Genomic DNA, 20,364 nt, shown 5'->3' on the forward strand with positions numbered 1-20,364 from the left:
TGAGACTTCAAAATCCCAGTTCCTCAGAACTGATTTTATTAGCCAGTGCATGCCAAGGATGGGCAGTAAAAGAAGTATTATTTTTGCAGTTTTCTTTCATCATTGAAGCCCTTTGCTATTATAGACTGTGGGATTCCAGTCTTCTGATTAAGCCTTGCCAGCCATGTGCCTCTGCAGCACCAAAGAAATTGCTTTGCAGCCTGTCACTTCTTCCGGCAGGCAGCCGTCCTGGTCTCGGAGAGTGGGGTCAGCACCAGACTGGAGCAGTAGCTCCACAATATCCAAAAACTCACAGGCAGCAGCTGAAAGGAAAATCGACAAATATGAAAACAAGTCTACCACGAGACAGAGAAACGATGTCAGCAGGAAGGGCAAGTGCTGAGCAATAGGGAACATTGAATAATGAGCAATAATACAGTGTCTGAAGGATGATCAGGCCTTGTAACAAGAACTGTGGTATCACACTGGCTTTTCAAATCTTTGGAAAATCAAATTTACCTTCTTGGTTGCCTAGGAACACATACATACACAAAATATATTTTTAATATTGTGAAGCTTTTTGACTCTATTCTTTAAGATGGGATAAAGGGAAAGAATAAAAACTACAGTGTTTAACCATCTTTTTATTTTGATCTATATTTCAGAATAATGATAGATGTGCTATGTCAAAAGGCTAAAAATATTATAAATATCAAAGAAAATATTTTATTTTGTCTTTGAAGAGGGGGTAAGTGGGTAACAAACTAAACTTTAAAATATGTACAAAACAAAACAAAACAAAAAAAACCCACCAACCCAGATCAATAAAGCTGGCATAGTAATCAGACCATACCACCTCTATGGAACCAAAAAAAGGCACCAGTGGGTGTCACCATTAAGTCTAAGGCATAAGAAGTGAAAAAAACAAATTATAGATATAAAGACTTATATAAAGATGGTATTATGTTGCCCCAGGATGGACCAAAGGGTTAGAACAGAGAGCCGTCTATTCTTTTGCATATAAATGGAAACTTGATATATGACAAAGCTGGCATCACATATCAGTGAGGAAACAAAGATCCATTAATTAGACGGTGCTGAGACAACTGGGATAAAGGCAAAAATAGGTATGTCACAGAAGATGAAACATAATGGCAATAAAAATATGAAAAGATGAGTAACCCATTAGTAATCAGGGAGATGAAAGCTAAGACCAAGAGATACCCACTAGATTGGTAAAAATCGAGAACTTCAACAACGCCAAGCACTGAAGAGGAGCAGAGCAAGGGAAACTCCCCTTTAGACTTCTGACAGTATGCATTGGTGTAGCTACTTGGGACAATTTGGGATTACAGGTTAAACCTAAACATACACACACTCCAACCCAGCAATTCTACTTCTAGTTACACACACACACACACACACACACACACACACACACACACATCTAGTTATATACATAGAAACTTTTGCATGTGTTCTCCAGGAGATTGCAAGAATGCACATAGCAGCACTGTTCATAATGGACCCCAAATGTAAACAACCCAAATGCTCATTAATAGTAACATGTAAAAATACTGTTCACTTGCATGATAAAATTCCATAAAATTGGACAAGGGGCATAAAGAATAATTATGATTTGTAACAATATACATGCTAGTAATATTGATTTGATCAACATATCTCAATGTTGAACCCCAAAAGTATGTAAAATCAATTTTGATTCAATAAAAATTAAAATAAAATAAAATCCACATAACATTAAAACTTAATGAACTATAGCTTCAACATGGATTTATCTCCTAAACATAATGTTGAAAGAAAAAAAGCAAGTCAGAAGAACACATATGGTTTGATTCTACTTAAATAAAAATTTAAAAAGTAAGCAAAACTAAACATTATTGTTCAGACATACAAATTATATGTAGTGAAACCATAAAGGAAATCATTAACATGAGATTACCATTTAGGGGATGTTAGGGAGGGCCATGTGATTGGAGAGGCACACACAGGGGGCTTCAAAAATATTGGTGATGTTCTATTTCTTAAGCTAGGAAGTGGGTAAAATTTTAAAAGCTGTATTTTAAATTCTTCACATACATTTTATATACTCTTTTATAGTATTATATATTACACAACAATAACAAAAGGTTAAAAATAAGAGGGAGAGAAAGAAGGGTATGGAGCTTGAGTTGATTTTATGGAGTACATACTGCACCAGCACTATCAAGAATGCAGGTAAGATTGCCACTCTTGAGAATTTATTATAAATATGTAAATAGCCAACTCTAACACAAAAGAATGAATAAGTGCTGTGGTAGAGCCATGCACACTGCAAAGGTAGGGGGAAGGAGGAATCTTGAAGGATCAGAAAGAACACCATGAGTAGGTGGTATGTAAGCTAAGCTTTGAAGGATAGAGTAAAATCCTTCTACTTGAGAAGGAAAGGCATTGCTGGTGTGAAAACACCACTAGCAGAGGCATGAGAGCACAGGGAATGCTGAGAGAACTGTCTGCTGGCTCACAGAAGCAATACAAAGAGTTGAGAGGGGAGAGGCTGGATTGAAGCCTAAGTATGTACGGCCTTGGATATTAAGAAGTTTGGGTTTTATGGAGTGAGCCACAGGCGTTTAAGAGGAGGGGAGTGGAATAATTTGGCCTCTGCACTAGTATAATAATTCTATAAAGAGTGACTTAGGGAGCTTAGAAATTTGTGGCAGGTAGACCAATTAGAAGGCTGTAGTAGTTCCTCAGGTGGCCTGAAATTAGACAGTGTCAGCAAGAATATAAAGAAGTGTATGAAAAAGAGTGCCACTGAAATTTAAGTAGATCGGGAATGGATAAGTACTGGATGTGATGTAAGGAGTGAGGTAATTAGAAGAATCAAAGATGACACCTATGTTTCCAGTACTGGAGACCACATAGATGCTGGTGACACTATCTCTACAATAAAGAACCGGAAGAAGGAAGAGCAGGAGTTTTTAGAGGGGAAAAGAATAAGAAAAGTATTAAGGGGAGAAATAATCTTGGTTTGGGACATAATGTGTTAGGTGGTGCTAGAAGATATCAATGTTGATGAATCCAGCAGGGAGGCGAAATTTGAATCTGGAAAAAAAAATGCCATATACATTGCTATCTCTATTTTTATAGTACTATGTGACTTTATGAAGATATATCTTTGGGGCTCAGGATTTTTAGCAATTTTTCTTGATAGTTTTGTTAAATATATTTATATCATATGATCACCCTGGCCAAAGAGCTGTCTACCTAAGGTAGTCTCCCTTACCACACTGTAGGAATATGTCTGAAAGAGACATATGGATTATTGAAAATTCCTCATGGTGTCCCCATCAGTAGACACACTTGTGTGACTGGGAAAACAAAAAGCTTAAGAGGAAAAATTGTTAATGCCAGTTATTAAATTTCCACTTGTGTTTTTGACTACAATTTACATTTATTCACTTCAGATTTTGCCACTTAACATACGGAGTAAGAGTTCCTACTCTCTTCATCCCCCTGCTCCCCACCCGGTTTGCCGAGGTAATATTCACTCTTAAAAATGTTGATGAATTCTGACAAATGTATCTACTTGTGTAACTACCGCTACAATCAAGATACGACATTTCCATCACCCCAAAAAGTTCCCTCCTGCCTCTATGCAGTCAATCTTCTATCCCCACCCACAGCCCCTGGCAACCACTGACCTGATTTCTGTCCCTATAGCTTTGCCTTTCTAGAAATAGAAATTATATAGAAGACAGGTGGTCCCTGACTTACAATGCTCTGACTTACAAATTTTTGACTTTAGGATGGGTTTAATGGAACATGACCACATCGTAAGCTGAGGAGCATCTTGTGCAGCCTTTTGTGTCTGGTTTCTTTCACTTAGCATATTGCTTTTGAGATTCATCCAAGTTGCTGCAAGTATTAGTAGTTTCCTCTTTTACTGCTGAGTACTATTCCGTCATATGGATGTATGCAGGAATTTGGGTTGCTTCAGTTTTTTGCAACATGAATAGAGATCCCTATGAACACTTGGGTACAAGTCTTTGTGTGGACCTGTTTCACGTTTTCACGTCTTTGGGTAAATATCTAGGAGCTGGATTGCTGACTCATACGACAAATAAATGTTTAACTTTATAAGAAATTACCAAACTTTTCCAAAGTTTGCATTCTTACCATTGAGTATGAATTCCAGTTGCTTTGCATCCTTGTCAGCACTTGCTATTATCATTAAGAATATTTTCAGCCATTCTAGTTAGGTCTGTAGTAGCTTTTCATTGTGATTTTTAATTTGCATTTCCCTAATGTCTAATGATGAACATCTTTCATGTGCTTATGTGCTAACCATCTATCTCCAGTGATTTATATGTTCAAATCTTATGCTTATTTATTAATTGGGTTGTCATCTTCTTACAAGTTATAAGAATTCTTTATATAATCTGGGTTTTTCCCCCTAAAGATATATGTTTTGTAAGTATTTTCTCCCAGCCTGTGACTTGTCATTTATTTTTTTAAGAGTGTCTTTTGAAGAGTAATAGTTTTTAATTTTGATGAAGTCCAATTTATTTTTTTCTTTTATGTTTTTTGTGTCTTATCTAAAAAATCTTTGCCTACCTAAAAATCACAAAGATTTTCTTTTACTTCTTTATAATTTTAGCTCTCACATCTAGGCCTAAGGTCCATTTCTAGTTAATTTTTGTGTAGGGTAGGAGGAAAGGGTAGAGGTTAATTTTTTTTTCATGTGGATGTCCAACTGTTCCAGCACCACATGTCGAAAAGACAATCCTTTCCTCTATTGAATCATTTTGGCATCTTTGTCAAAAATCAATTGACCTTCTGTGATTGAATCTGTTTCTCGGTTATCTATCATGTTTCGTTGATCTGTACATCTTTCCTTATACCAATACCACATTGTCTTGATTTCTGTAGCTTTATAGTAAGTCCTGAAATCAGCGTGGATCTTCCAACTTCATTCTTTTTCAAAGCTGTTTTGGCTATTCTGGGTCCTTTGTGTTTCCATATAAGTTTTAAAATCAGCTTGTAAGTTTTTACAAAAATCCTGTTGGAATTTTGATTGGGATCACGTTCAATCTATGGATCAATTTGGGGAGAACAGATAGCTTAATAATATTGAGTCTTCTGATTTGTGAACAACAGTATCTCTCTCCATTTACTTAAATTTTCTTTTATTTCTGTCAGCAATGTTTAGGAGTCCTCAACATACAAATCTTATTTTATATGATTTGTTGCCAGAAATTTCATGTTTTTTGAAGCAACTATAAAAAGCATTTAAAAAAATTTCTGTTTACAATTGACTCACTGCAAGTATAAAAAATTTGTTATTTGTATATTGACCTTATATTTTTAAATTTCAATTTCCAATTGTTCATTACTAGTATTAGTATATACGAATACTGTTGATTTTTGTTTATTGATTTTATATCGTGAACTTGCTGAACTCATTAGTTCTAGTAGGTTGTTGGTTTTTTTTTTTTTAAATAGATTCTTGGGGTGTTTTACATAAGTGGTTGTGTCATCTGTGAATAAAGTTTTATTTCTTCCTTATTAATCAATATGCCTTTCATTTCTTTTCCTGCCTTAATGCACTGGCTAGAACTTTTAATACAATGTTGAATCAAAGTGAAGAGAGTGATAACTTTGCCTTGTTCCCAGGGAAAGCATTCAGCCTCTCACCATCAAGGATGATATTTCCTCTCAATTTCCTCAGGTTGAGGAAGTTCCCTACTATTCCTATTTTGCTGCATTTTTGTTGCTGCTGCTGTTAATCATGAAGGAAGTTGAATTTTTTTTTTTTCCTTTTTTGTCGTGTCTGGCAACGGATTGCAACCCTCAGTGTCGTGCCCGTACCGGACTGGGACCGGCGACGGGATCGCAACCCTCGGTGTCGCGCCCGCACCTCGCTCAGCCAGTGAGCAGGAACCGGTCTGTATGTGGGATCCGAACACTCGGCGGGAGCGCCGCCGCACTCCCAAGTGGCGCACTGGAGCAGTGCGCCACCGGGCCGGCCCCAGGAAGTTGAATTTTTTTGTTCCTTTTTGTCTTTTTTCGTGTCCGGCAACAGATCGCAACCCTCAGTGTCGCGCCCGTAACCGGACCGGGACCGGCAACGGGATCGCAACCCTCGGTGTTGTGCCCGCACCTCGCTCAGCCGGTGAGCGGGAACAGGTCTGTATGTGGGATCCGAACCCTCGGCGGGAGCGCCACCGCGCTCCCAAGCGGCGCACTGTAGCAGTGTGCCACCAGGCTGGCCCGGAAGTTGAATTTTTTAACAGCTTTTTTCTACTCTATGTTGAAATGATCATATTTTGATTTTGATCTGTTGATATGGTAAAAGACAATGATTTTCAATTGCCAAACCAGCCTTGCATTCCTGCGATAAACACACTTGACCATTTTTGTGTACTACTGGGCTCAATTTGCTAACATCTTATTAAAGATTTTTGCATTTATGTTCATGAGGAATATTGGCTTGCACTTTCTTTTCCTCTAAGGTCTTTGGTTTTAGTATCAGGGTAATGCTGGCCTCATAGAATGAGCTGGGCTGTGTTTCCTCCTATTCTATTTTCTGGAAGAGTTTATGTGTAGAATTGGCATTATTTTTTCTTTAAACATGTAGTAGAATTCACCAGTAAAGCAACAGGAGCCTGGAGATTTTGATGTGGGCAAGTTTTTAGTGATAAATTCAATCTCTTTACAAGGACTATCCAAGTTATCTATTTCTTTTTGAGAGAACTTTGGTAGCTTGTATCCTTCAAGAAATTTGTTCATTTCTTCTAAGTTATCTAATTTATTGCTACAATGTTGTTCATGTTTCCTTACTTGCTTTATAACAGCTATAGGCTATATGTTGATGTATCCCCTTTATTCCTAAAATTGGTAATTTGTTCTCTCCTTTTTGTTTCTTGATTGGTTTGGCTAGAGGACTATCGGTTTTATTGATCGTCACAAAGAATCAGCTTTTGATTTCACTGATTTCCTCACTAATTTTTGGTTTTCTATTTTAATGATTTCTGCTCTGATCTTTTATTATTTTCTTCCTGTGCTTACTTTGGGTTTAATTTGCTCTTCTTTTTCTAATTTTTTTAAAAAGGTAGAAGCTTAGATCACTGATATGAGATCTTTCTTCTTTTCTAATAAAAGCATTTAATTTATCTTTAAGCACTGCTTTAGCTGCATCCCAGAAATTTTGATAGAGTGTTCTCATTTTCATTCAGCTCAAAAATTTTATAATTTGTCTTACAATTTCTTCTCTGACTTATAAGTCACCTAGAAGTATGTTGAATTTTCAAATAATTGGGAATATGTCAGATATGTGTCTGTTCTGGCTTCTAATTTAATTCTTTGGTGGTCATAGAACAAACTTTGGATGATTTCTATCATTTTACATCTTTTGAGGTTTTTTTTATGGCCCAGAATATGGTTGAGCTTACGAAACATGATGAATGTCCCATGTGTAGTCTGTTTATTAGGCAGAGTGTTCTATAGACGTTAATCAAATAAAGTTGGTTGGTAACATTGTTCAGGTCTTCCATATCCTCGCTGAATTTTTGTCTACTCGCTCTATCAATTACTGACGCTTGACAGTGAGTTGTTTTTTCCTTCTTTTTTATAAGTTTCTTATAAGTTTTGATCAAATGCAGAATATTGTATATTGGAGGAGTAGAGATTGAAGTAAATAACACTATTTACACCCAGAAATGGGCACGTTCCTTCTTCTGTTATGCCATTGGTGTGGGTGTTAGGTCAATCTAGTTGGTAGTTGAATTAGGTTTGGGTTTGTTGTTGCTACACATAACTTTAGTGCATCACAGCTTCAAATTCCTCCAGTGATAGGCTGCTGCAACATTATGCTTAGTGGGGGGCCTAGGATGCCAGAAGGCTTTTTTGGTATTCTTGCTCCACCCTCAGCTTTCAGCAGTCTCTGCAAAGTCTGTATTACAGAGAGAGAGTCTCTCTCTACATTCTTGCCCCTCCTCCATCAATAGATATTGCTTATCACTCAGGGCTAGGCTCATGGTGGGGGTGAGATGGAGTTCTTTGTCCTTTTTGGCTGATCTGTCTTAGACAGGTCTCGGGGATGGCTATTTCTCAGTATTCCTGCCCTCCAAATATCAGGCAAACTCGTGTGTGTGTGTGTGTGTGCGCGTGCGCGCGCGTGGTGTGGGGAGAAATGACTTGGGCGTGAAAGTTTCCAGCCCTGCCCCTATTTTGTATCAATGCGCGGTTATGAACCCAGGGGTTACCTGTCCCTCCCCAGAGGTAGGTTTTGCTTTTACTCTTACTCCAAAAGCAATAGATACCTGCCTGGGCCTAGAGGTGGGGAGGACAGAAGGGTTTTCAGCTCCTCCTCTAGTGGCTTAGGAATTCTGCTTTGTAGGTACAGAATTGTACAACATAATGGCCATTTCAGACAAAAGAGTATTAATTTCATATAAGCTGTATGATGAAGTGACCATTTCAACAGTGAATTATGATATACGAGGGTACTTCAAAAAGCTCATGGAAAGATTTGTATTAGCTTTTAATTCTATTTTTCTACAAACTATTTGAAGTACCCTCATAATCTATAGGTACCAACCAGGAATGGAGCTTAAAACTTTAAGTTCCACATCTAGAGGACTATAGCCAACCAACTAAGAAAAGGCTACCTGGATTGCATAACAATTCCCTAGCTTGACAGATGTGAATAAAATTTTAGCTCAAGTCTAAGCATAAAATGAGATTTAAATTTGGAATTTAAGGGCTGCAAGGGATATTGTATCCATATGAAAGAAGTCTTATTAACAAATGCCTGGGCTTTATTCAAAGACAGACTCACATGACAGCACAAACCATCAGGAAGTTGTAATAGAGAGGGAGAAGAAAGGAAGAGACTGACCTAAAGGACAGGGGTCTTTTTAAACCACACAGGTGGTGGGGCCGGCCTGTGGCTCACTAGGGAGAGTGCGGTGCTCATGACACCAAGGCCACGGGTTTGGATCCCATATAGGGATGGCTGGTTTGCTCACTGGGTGAGCGTGGTGCTGACAACACCAAGTCAAGGGTTAAGATCCCCTTACCGGTCATCTTTATATGAAAAAATAAATAAATAAATAAATAAACCACACAGGTGAATCTTACCCTGATATGAGGAGGGCACTTGCAGTACCTCTTGGAGATTCACTGTTGATGGGCATCAATTATATCAACACAGAGCCTAGTGGCACATGTAGGTGCTCAACAGATAGCTGTTGAAAAAATATGTTCTGTAGCCCCAATGAGATGGTAAACTACTTGAGTATATGTATTTTTGTATTTTCCTCTCCAACTAGCACAATGCTGAAGACTTAGTATTTGCTCAAAACTCATTGGTTAATTTATTTCTCTGCCTTTGGCATTTTCAGCGAAGAACAAGTCACAAAGTAGAGTCATCTTTCAGAAATGTGTAAGCTGCTCATCCCCTCAAAACAGACAAAGGCAAAGAAGATGAGAGGGATAAGAAGCAAAGGGTGCTAACATTTTACCAAATTAATGAGGACTGTATATATTGGTGCCTACAATGTGTGCCCAAATACAAAAACAGTCAAAGCCCATCTCGGAAAAGCTTGAGCAAGTCTATAGGGATTAGAACAGTTGCTGTATTTATGGTACCCTGGGAACCTCTATTTGTCAAGTGCCATAGAGGCAGCCCTGACACTGGCACAGGTGAAGATGAATTTTCATTCAGAGCACTGAGCCTTCTGACTCCATTAATCCTCAGGGTTTTGATGATGAATTTCTTTCTTTTTTATTTTATTTATTTTCACTCTAATTCCTCCTCCCACTGCCCTGTAACATTGTGGAAGGAACAGAACAGATGGTGCTTTACGTGGAAGACTGAGGGCTCATGAGGATACAAAGCCAGCCCACTCTGAAATCACATGACTGCACGTGCAAGGAAAAGCCTTGATTTCCCCTGGGAGACACAGATGCAACGATATTAGTATTCCCAGTAGAGGAAGAGGAGGGGAAGGCTAACAGGCCATTTATAAGGAAAACCACACATAACCCAATATACGCTTCAGCAAGAACCATGTTTAATCACAAAATAATAGGAGGACCAATATCTGAAGATTCAAAAATACCCAGGTAAAATATAGGTAAATAAGGGCTTTAGTATACTGCTACACAAGGTCCATTTAGAATGAACTAATAAGGACATACAGTAGTAGAATACTGGCCTTTAGTTAACCTGCGATTGGCTCTGACCCAGTTTTAATCGGAAGAAGCCAGGATTTACAGCCAGCTTAAGGATGGAGTTTGACAACTGCTGTAATCACAAGAGCTGTCAACACAAGGACAGCTGTCAGGCCAAACTGTAATTCATAAAAAATAATAGCCAAGCCCCCAAAGACATCCCAAACACTGTCTGTACTCACTGGATTTAACCGCACTTATAGTTTTATGAAATTTCCAAGAATAAGTTAAGGATACTAAAATCAAATTAAATCAATAGCTATTGCATGCCTACTAAATAAAAAGGGTTAAATAATATTAAGTAACCAAATGGATAAAATATGCTCATCATATTCCCTGGCATATAATAGGTGCTTAATAAATGGTAATTATTATTATTATTACATATAAGACCCTGTCTTGACTACCTTAAAAACTGGCACAAGTCTGATAACCTAGTAAAAAAAAATCTAAATTAAATATGAATCACTCCTCTGAGTGATTATTAGAAATAAAATATTAATTTTTATAAAACATTCCTGAGCTGTCAGAATATTTTAGTCTTATATATTTGTAATGCCAAGATCTCTAATGATATTATTTTAGTGTCTATCTTGATTACTACATATGGTATTTGTTTCATTCTTTCTACAATGATTAATATAATCTGAGAGATGGAAATAGAGGTTGTTTTACTAGAACATTTTTGGGCAAGATACTTGAAGTAGGGACAATTTTTATTAATTTCTAAGCTCTCAGTGAACAGAAATAAGAATATAAAAGTACGCATATAGAGATATTGCCATATGTGTTTACTTACAAGTAGTCTTAAAAATTAGCCTTGACTTACTGATTGGGGTGACCAATGATAAAGGATTTTCCTATATTTTATTTCTATAAAAGACTATTTTCCACAAAATAATGTCTGCTTCAAAACAATACCAGAACATAAATTACTTATGAAATTATGAAAAAAAGACTAGATGTGGAATCAGGAGACCTGCACAAGTGTCTTGGCTCTGCTACTTCCAACTTGTAATACCCTGTCAAGGTCATGTAACCTCTCTGGACTCTATCTGCAAATGAGGGAAAGGAACACCTAGCTCAGATATTTGTTGGAAAGATTAAAAGAGATTTTGTATATAGAAACAGTTAACACCACCACCTTACCTCTGTCTAGATTTGAACTTTTTTTGTTTACAAACTTTTTTTTAGAGTATAAAATGCATACAGAAGAGTACCCAAATCATATATATAAATTTTCTTAAGATGAACCAACCTATCCATGTAACTAGCACATAGATCAACAATTATCATTATTAGAATCTCAGAAGCACCCCTGCCATATTAACCCCTTCTAGTTGCTACCTGACTACTTCCCCCAAGGTAATCATTATTGTATCTACCAATGTTGGAGATGAGTTTTTCCTGTTTTTGAACTTTGTATAAATGGGAATCCTACTATATGTACTCTTGTATGATTGACATCTTGAGCTCAACAATATGTTTCTGAGATTCATCCAAATTGTTGCATGTAGTTGTAGTTCATTCTCATTACTGTATAGCATTCCATTGGATGAATACCTTAGATTATCTTGATAAAATCTCCTAATTCCAGAGGTGGGGCAAGATGGTAGACTAGACTAGAGGTGCCCAATGCACGATCCTCCCACAGAAAGAGACCAGAGTGAGGAATGGACAGCTAAAGTACAAGGAAAAACACTGGTGGGAGAGTGTGAGGGCAATGGAGGCCTGGTGAGGCACCTGTGGGACATGAAAACCAAGCAGGGTGGTATACAGGAGAAAGAGGCATGTGGCTTCATCCACTGCCACGTCTCCAACACCAGGATCACCTAGAAGGAATTCTCCCTTGCAGCGGAAAGAATCTTCTCGGCCAAAGCACTTCCCAGCAGTAACCCTCCTCCTGCTCCTGCCTCAGCCTGCTCCCACCACTGCCACAGTTGTCTGTGCCACTGTCTAGTCCCAAGCCATGGCCCTTCTCCCTGCACAGGAGTTCATCCTGTCCAGTGCACCGCATCACATGGCCCATGCCACCCACGTGGCCCTGCCAAACAACCCACATGGCCCCATCTTTCCAACCATCCATGCAACCCCAGCCACCGACATGGCTCCAGCCTTCCAGCTGCACATGTGATTCCAACTACCAGGCTGCCTGTGCAGCCCCACCCCCCCCATATGGGCTCAGCCATCCAGCCACCTGTGCAGCTCCACCTTCCTGTTCAGCTCAACTCAACCATGTGGGCCCTGCCCTTTGGCTACCTGCATGGCCCCAGCCACCCATGTGGCCTCCCCTGCCTGCATGAGCCTAGCTATCCAGCTGGCCTCACCTGCTCACGCAGCCCCAGCCACCCTGGCTTCCCCAGCCATCCATGCAATCCCAGCTGCCACAGTTACCCATGTGGCCCCACCCACACATGTGGGCCCAACCACCCAGCCACCCACATGGATCCAGTGGCCTCACTGGCCCACACAGGCCCAGCCACGCGTGCAGCCCCAGCCACAGAAGTAGCTGCCAGTGCCCCCTAGAACTACTAGGTATACCCAGAACTACTGAGTCTATCCAGAAAACTGAGTCTATCCAGAACCACTGAGACTACTGAGTCTACCCAGAACCAAAACTAAAATGTCCCACCCAATGGGCAATGTATACAAATCTACACGAGGAAGTCTCTCCTCAAGAGCCACCCCAAAATAATAGAAGCAACTGCTCAACCAGATGACTAGATAAAAAAGTAGGGATACTAGAAATACAAAAAAAAAAAAAAAAAAAAAAAAAAAAAAAAAAAAAAAAAAAAAAAAAAAAAAAAAAAAAAAAAAAAAAACAAGAGAATATGACACCAGCAAAGAAATACTATAATTCTCAAATACTAAAACCTGAACAACAGGAAACCCTTGAAATGTCTGAAAAGGAATTCTGAGTAACAATCTTAAAGATACTCAGTGAGATATAAGAAGACTCAGCTAGACAACATAACATAATGAGAAAAACAATCCAGGACATGAAGGGGGAAATTTACAAAGAGATAAATATCATAAAAAAGAATTTAGCAGAACTCCTGGAACTGAAAGACTTATTCAATGAAATAAAACTACAATTGACAGTGTAAGCATCAGGCTAGAGCAAGCAGAAGAAAGAATTTCTGATCTCTAAGACAGTCTTTTTGAAATAAGCCAAGAGGACAAAAAAATAAAAATAAAAATAAAAATAAAAAATAAAAAAGAGTTAAAAAATGAAGAAAATCTATGAAAGCCAGCAGACAACCTTAAGTGCATAAACATCCAAATCATGGGTGCTCTGGAAGGGGAAGAGAAAGGAAAAGGCATTGAAAACATATTCAATGAAATAATAGTGGAAAACTTCTCAGGTATTTGTAGAGATACAGACTTCCAGATCCAAGAGGCTTAAAGATTCCCAAACAAATTCAGTCCAGAAAGGTCCTTTCTGAGACACATTGTAGTCAGACTGTCAAAAGTCAAACAAAGAGAGAATCCTAAAAACAGCAGGAGAAAAGCATCAAGTCACCTTTAGACTAACAGCAGACTTCTCAACAGAAACCTTACAGGCCAGAAGAGAATGGGATGATATATTCAAAGTACTAAAAGAAAAAAACTGCCAGCCAAGAATGCTATATACCTAGGAGGCTATTATCCTTCAGAAATGAAGGGGAAATAGTGTATTTCCCAGACAAATCTCATAATTCCTGAATCTGAAGATTCCAGTGTTTCACCAATTCTGGAAATTATTTGTAAATATATCTTCAAATATTGATTCTCCTGGAACCTTATTGAAAAATGCTGAACTTTCTCATTCCACTCTTACTGTCTCTTTTATGTTTTCTATCTCTTTATCTTTCTGTGCTGTCTTTTTTGTGATTTCTTTAAAATAATCTTTCAGTTCACCAATTTTTTTACTTGTGCCAATTCTGCACTTTAACCTATCCATTGTAAAATTTCTGTATTTTTTGATTGATTGAAGTTCTATTTGGTTCTCTTTCAAATCTACCTGTTCTTTTCTTGAGTGTCTTGTTCTTGTGGTTTTGAATGCTTGATTTTACAGACTTATTCTAATCATTTCTATCCAGTAGTTTTACTAACATTCCTCCAAGTCTAATCCTGTGGTTTACTATGGTTGTTGATATTCACTCAAATGTATTTTGTAATTTTAGATTGTGAGCTTATTCTCAGCAGGATTTCATTCTGGAGGAATTCTGTGCTTCTTGGTTTGAAGACAAGTCCCTCAAGAAAAGGTTCACATTCATTTCTGCCAGGTCCTTTAGGGGATAAACCAACCCAGTACACTTATTATGTTAATTCCTTGACTTCAGGAGTCCTGAGACAATCAGAGAGTATAAATTTGAACCCCAAACTTGTACAAGGTGAGGCTTTTTTTCCCCACCCCAGATACTGGTCAGAGGCAGATAAGCTTCTTTGTCTTCCTTCCTTATACTGGTGGGCCAACTTTTTCTAATATAATCATTTTTTTTAAAACTGAGGATATATCCCTTTGAAGGTCTTGGCTCATGCTGGGTCTCAGTTCCAACTCCTCATTACTTCTGGTTCAAGAGGCCTTATTTCTGGATTGTGTTGGCACTGAAACCCAAGCCCATAATTTCTCTGATATAGTGTTAGCTTACACATACCATGATAGTGATTGTGTCCTTTACTGTGTGGAAGGTGAAGAAATCTGGGGACATCTCTTATCTTAAAAAGGATGCTTGGTATATTTTATCCAGTAAATAGTTGGTACTCAATAAATATAGGTTGAATGAATGAAATATAATTAAGAAGGTAAATCATATTCAGAGTATTCATGAGCCTATGATTTTCAGATTTAAAATAATTTAAATTTAATTTTTGAACAAGTAATATATGCATATGGTTCTAAATACAGAAGTTATAAAAAGGTTTATAGGAAAAGTTTTTATCCTATTCCTATATTCTAGCTCCACAGCTCCTCTTCCCTTAGGCAACCAACATCATTAGCTTTTTATGTATCCTTCTAGAGACATCTCATGCATTTACTAGCAAATATGTATAGATATATTCATGGTAGGACACTATACACACCTTTTCTACATCTTAATCCTTTTAGTCAACAATACATCTTTGACATTTTTTTCTGAATCACTACATAAAGAAAATATAGATTATTTTGAAGCTAGTTAGAAAGGCCTTTTAAAAAATCCCCACCCTATTGCTGTCTACAAATGCATTTTAAATATATCAAACTTAAATGGACAAATTCCTACATCCATAAAGGCATTCACTCCTAATGGTTAACCAGGAATGACAGAGTGACTCGTCTAGATTCTCAAGGGCACATTCAGTCTGTTTTAGCTGTTGCTACAGTTTCTGGGAAGGAGAAATAAAAGGAAAACACAGCACATGCTACAGAGAAGGCACTAAAAATGTCTGAATGAGGAATGAAAGAAGAAACAGGAGGGTGGAAATAAGGACAGAATCAACAGAGTATGCAAGTGCCTTGGCAAGGGGTCATCTTTCTAAGCAGGGCAGAAAATCCACACCTTATGGAATATATTCTGCAGTAAAAGAAAGTTGGCCTCTTGAAGCAAGGCATCAGGAAAAAGAGGTAGCCCTGAATTTTGTGCTGAAGGCCACACTATCACTGTGAAGAGTTTCCTCTTCTTCTTTTCTAACTCTCCAGTTGTTTGACTTATGCCTAGTTATCGCAGATTACCATTACAGCTGTGGAGATGGCTGAGAAAAGTTTTTTTTCTGGGTTAAAAATTAGGGTTTAGTATAGCCAGCTCTTGGTAATGTTACAGGAGCTATATGACAGAAATACCATATAAACATGTTTGAGGAGTGAGAGATGAGAATGCTGTGGAAGGAGGATTGGGAATGCATTCTTTTCTCTCTCTTCCTACCAAATATAGAGACAATGGTTTAAATTTCTGGTTCTCCTAGGCAACTTTATTAACCTCTTTGAGTTCTGGTTTCCTCACTTATTGTTCCACCCATTATTGAAAGTGGGGCATTGCAGTCTCTAATGATTATTTTTGAATTGTCTACTTTCCCCTTCATTTCTGTCAGTTTTCACTTCATGTATTTTGGTGCTGTTATTAGGTGCATATAATTGTTATATTTTCTAGGTGAATTGATCCATTTATCATTATAAAATGTCCCTCTTAATCTCTAGTAACATTTTTTGTTTTAAAGTCTGTTTTGTCTAATATTAGTATAGTCATACATGTGGTTCCTACATTCATGATACAACTTTTTCCCTCCCTTTACTTTCAATCTAATTGTATCTTTGAATCTAAAGGGTGTCTCCTGTAGACAGCACATAATTGGATCATGACAATCTCTGCCTTTTGATTAGATTGTTTAATTCACATTTAATGTTATTATTGATATAGCTGGATTTACATCTGTCAATTTGCTTTTTGTTTTCTACGTATATCCTGTCCTTTTTGTTTCTCTGTTCTTTCTTTATTGCTTTCTTTTGCATTAAGTGAATGTAACATTCTACATCGCTAATGTAGTGTTTTAATAATTTTTCTTTTTTCTTTTTCAGTTTTTCTTTAGTGGTTGCTCTAGGGTTTATCATATATATCATCTTAACTTATCAAAATCAGCTTCAGATTTAAACTAGCTTAACTCCAGTGATATACAGAAATATTACTATACATTTTTACTATTATACTACTAGTATAGTATTATTACTATTATAATTTTACTCTTTACCTATATAGCTCTCTTCCATTTTCCCTCTTTTAGTGGTAGTATTGTTAACATATTATATATACTAATGTTAAAAACCCAACAATACATTGTTACAGTTATTACTTTACCTAATCTGTAGTCATTTCCTACAGCTTTGCTCCAACCCATCTCCTTTATGCTGTTACTGGCAAATACACTCCTATTATACTTCTATATGTTATAGGTCCAGCAATACAGTATATACATATTATTTCAAACATTGTTTTTAAAATCAGTTAAGAAAGGAGAAAAAGTGTGCATTTATACTGCTTTTATAATTACATAATTACCAGTAAATTGGTACTCTTTGTTTTTTCATGTGCATTCAAATTACCATCTAGGGTCACTTGCTTTCAGTCTAAATAACTTCCTTTAGTATTTCTTATAATGTAGGTCCATCTGCAACAAATTCTCTCAGTTTTTGCTTATCTAGGAAAGACTTTATTCGCCTTCATTTTTGAAAGATAGCTTGCTGGACATAATTCCTTCTATATCTATAAATAAATATTCAAGTTCAGAAGGTAGTGGAATAACATATTCAAAATGCTCAACAACAATAATAAAAAACTGTCAACTGGGACACAAATTGCTCTACAAACTAATCCAATCAAATTATAGCTTCTTTGGAAAAATACTTTCTTTTTTTTTTTTAAAGATGACCGGTAAGGGGATCTTAACCCTTGACTTGGTGTTGTCAGCACCACGCTCAGCCAGTGAGCCAACCGGCCATCCCTATATGGGATCCGAACCCGGGGCCTTGGTGTTACCAGCACCACACTCTCCTGAGTGAGCCACGGGCCGGCCCAGAAAAATACTTTCTAAGGTCAGTGTTTGATATTTGTTCTAACCCAAGAAGGTTCCTACCGGCTGTCATGTTCTCTGGTTGTCTCCACTGTTCTTTTTTCTTTTTCCCCCTCACTATTCTTGAGAGCACCTTTAGTCGTGAACTTCTCCAAGCTCTGTTGTGAATGGAGTAAGTTCCTTTGGAAAGCAATTAGGAGCTATTTACTTTCTGTCCATTTTTCCCTCTAGGCAAAATCTCTGAGCCAGAGCTCTGGAGCTGAGGGTAGGGAACAATAGCAAGCTTCCCTATGAGTGATACCCCCACATTATACAAGCTGAGTGCTTGGTAGGAGCTAAGCAGCAGCCTGAGTTCCTTTCAGCTTTCCTCTCCTGGCATGGAACCACCACCTCACAAGCCAGGCAAGAGAGATGAGGACCCAGTATTCTCAGTGTACTACATCTAAGGGAGAGCCTCCATTTCATGAGATGGGGGAGGGAGAATAAGGGAGCCCCCATCTCCCGAACGCATTTATCCAGGACAGCCTCCGCAAAAGGTAGCCAGAGAATAAGATGTGTTCAAGTCTTGCTTTTCCCAGGAAAAAAAGCCCTCTGACTGAGAGCTGGGAGAGAGGGAGCCCTATATTCCTGGCTACAGGATTCTGGAATGGAGTCTCTGCCTCACTGAGCTGGGAGGAGAAAAGGAAGGAGTGATTTTGGTTTAATTACTACAGACTCTTGCCTTCTTACCAAATTTTTGTAGATTTTCTTGAATAAACATTTCTTCATTTGCTGTTTGTCCTCAGTATCATTTCTAGAAGCTTTAAATGTCTGTATTTTAAAAAATAATTTATACCAGTTTCATGGGGAGCAGGTCAGTGGAGTTTCTCACACTATCATGATGAAAGTCAGTCTCTGAGTTCATTACTATAGCTTCAAAATAACATTTTTTTTCCTTTTTGTCTTTTTTACTGACTGGTAACGGGATCGCAACCCTCGGTGTCGCGCCCGTACTGGGGACCGGCAACAGGATCGCAACCCTTGGTGTTGCGCCTGCACCATGCTCAGCCAGTGAGCGGGAACCGGTCTCCCCAGTGCACCACCGGGTGGGCCCCAAAATAACATTTTGATGTTTGGAAGAGCAAGTCTCTCTTTCTTGTTTTTCTTCAAATTGCCTTAGGTATTCTTGGCTCTTCTCTTCCATACGAATTTTAGGACAAGCTTGTTAAATCCCATAAAATACTTGATGGGATTCTTATGAAAATTTTCTGAATTTGTAGTTTGTCTTGGGGGAATTGATCTTTATGATACTGAGATTTCCCACTCATGAACATAAACTATTTCTGCTTCTATTTAGATCTTTGAAAAAATATCTTTTAAAAAAGTGTTATAATTTTTTTTCTATATATGTTTTGCATATCTTTTGTTAGGCTGAGTCTTAGGATTTTGTTGCAAATGTAAATAAAACCTTAAAATTTTTTTTATTTTCTACACTTTTAAACTAAATGTTTAAAAGTAGAAGTTTAAAAACTGATGCATTCAGCATCTTTACTAAACCATATTATTAGTTTTCATAATTTGACTATAGAGTCTCCTGGATTTCTATGTAGCTAATTATATTGTTTGAGAATAATGATGATTTCATTTCTTTTCGTACATCTCATGGACCTTTTATTTCTTTGGTTTTTCTTTCTGCATAGTCTAGAATTCCAATACAACATGAAAGAGAAATAGTTATGGCAGCCATCCTTTTCTTGTTCTAATTTTAAAGGAAATGCTTCAAATATTCCATCTTTAATAATAGTATTTGCTGTGAGTTTTTGATACATCACCTAATCAGTTTTCCTTCCATTCTTAGGTTATTAAGAATTTTTTTTATCATAAAAAATAATATTAACTAACATTTATTGAGGACTAGGTGTCAGACATTCTTCTAAGCACTTTACTTGGATTAACTCATTATATCCTCATAACAAATCTTTGAGGTTATCCTTATCTCATCATGAGTAAACTGAGGACAGTGAGTTAAATAATTTGTCTAAGGTCAGTAGTAGAACTAGATTTGAACCCAGAAGTCTGGCTTAAGAGCACAAAGGCTTAACCACTTTTCTATATATATTTTTTTTCTTTTTTTCTTAAAAGATGACCGGTAAGGGGATCTTAACCCTTGACTTGGTGTTGTCAGCACCACGCTCACCCAGCGAGCTAAACGGCCATCCCTATATGGGATCCGAACCCAGGGCCTTGGTGTTATCAGCACCACACTCTCCCAAGTGAGCCACGGGCCGGCCCTCTATATTGTTTTTTAAAATAAGTGTTGAATTTCCTCAAATGCTTTTTCTACATTTAATCTGACCATAAGGTTTTTCACCAATTTGTTAATGTGGAAAATTACATTAATAAATTTTTTAATGTTAAATCACCCTTGTGTTTCTGGGATAAACCCAAGTTGATTGTCACATGTTTCTTTTTAAAGTATATTGATGAATTTCATTTGCTAATATTTTATTAAGGATTTTTGTATCTATATTCAAAAGTGAGATTGACTCACAATTTTCCTTTTTCTTGCTGGTTTTGGTACCCAGGTTATACTAGCTAAACTCATAATTGAGTTGGGGTAGGCATCTGGTGACAGACATT

The 20,364-nt window shown here is 37.5% G+C and overlaps 1 protein-coding gene across 3 annotated transcripts in view; it reads right to left on the reverse strand.

Moving 5' to 3' along the window:
* Nucleotides 1-20,364, reverse strand: part of ACBD6 (acyl-CoA binding domain containing 6) — a 195,410-nt gene continuing 175,046 nt past the window's right edge. For all 3 annotated transcript variants that reach the window (XM_008572944.1, XM_008572945.1, XM_008572943.1), the window contains one exon: nucleotides 1-302. In XM_008572944.1, coding sequence (XP_008571166.1) covers nucleotides 148-302 — 155 coding nt within the window. In that variant the 3' untranslated portion in view covers nucleotides 1-147. The remainder of the gene's footprint in view (nucleotides 303-20,364) is intronic.

The sequence above is a fragment of the Galeopterus variegatus genome, unplaced genomic scaffold (genome assembly GCF_000696425.1).
Source record: "Galeopterus variegatus unplaced genomic scaffold, G_variegatus-3.0.2 Scaffold850, whole genome shotgun sequence".
NCBI classification, from domain to species: domain Eukaryota; kingdom Metazoa; phylum Chordata; class Mammalia; order Dermoptera; family Cynocephalidae; genus Galeopterus; species Galeopterus variegatus.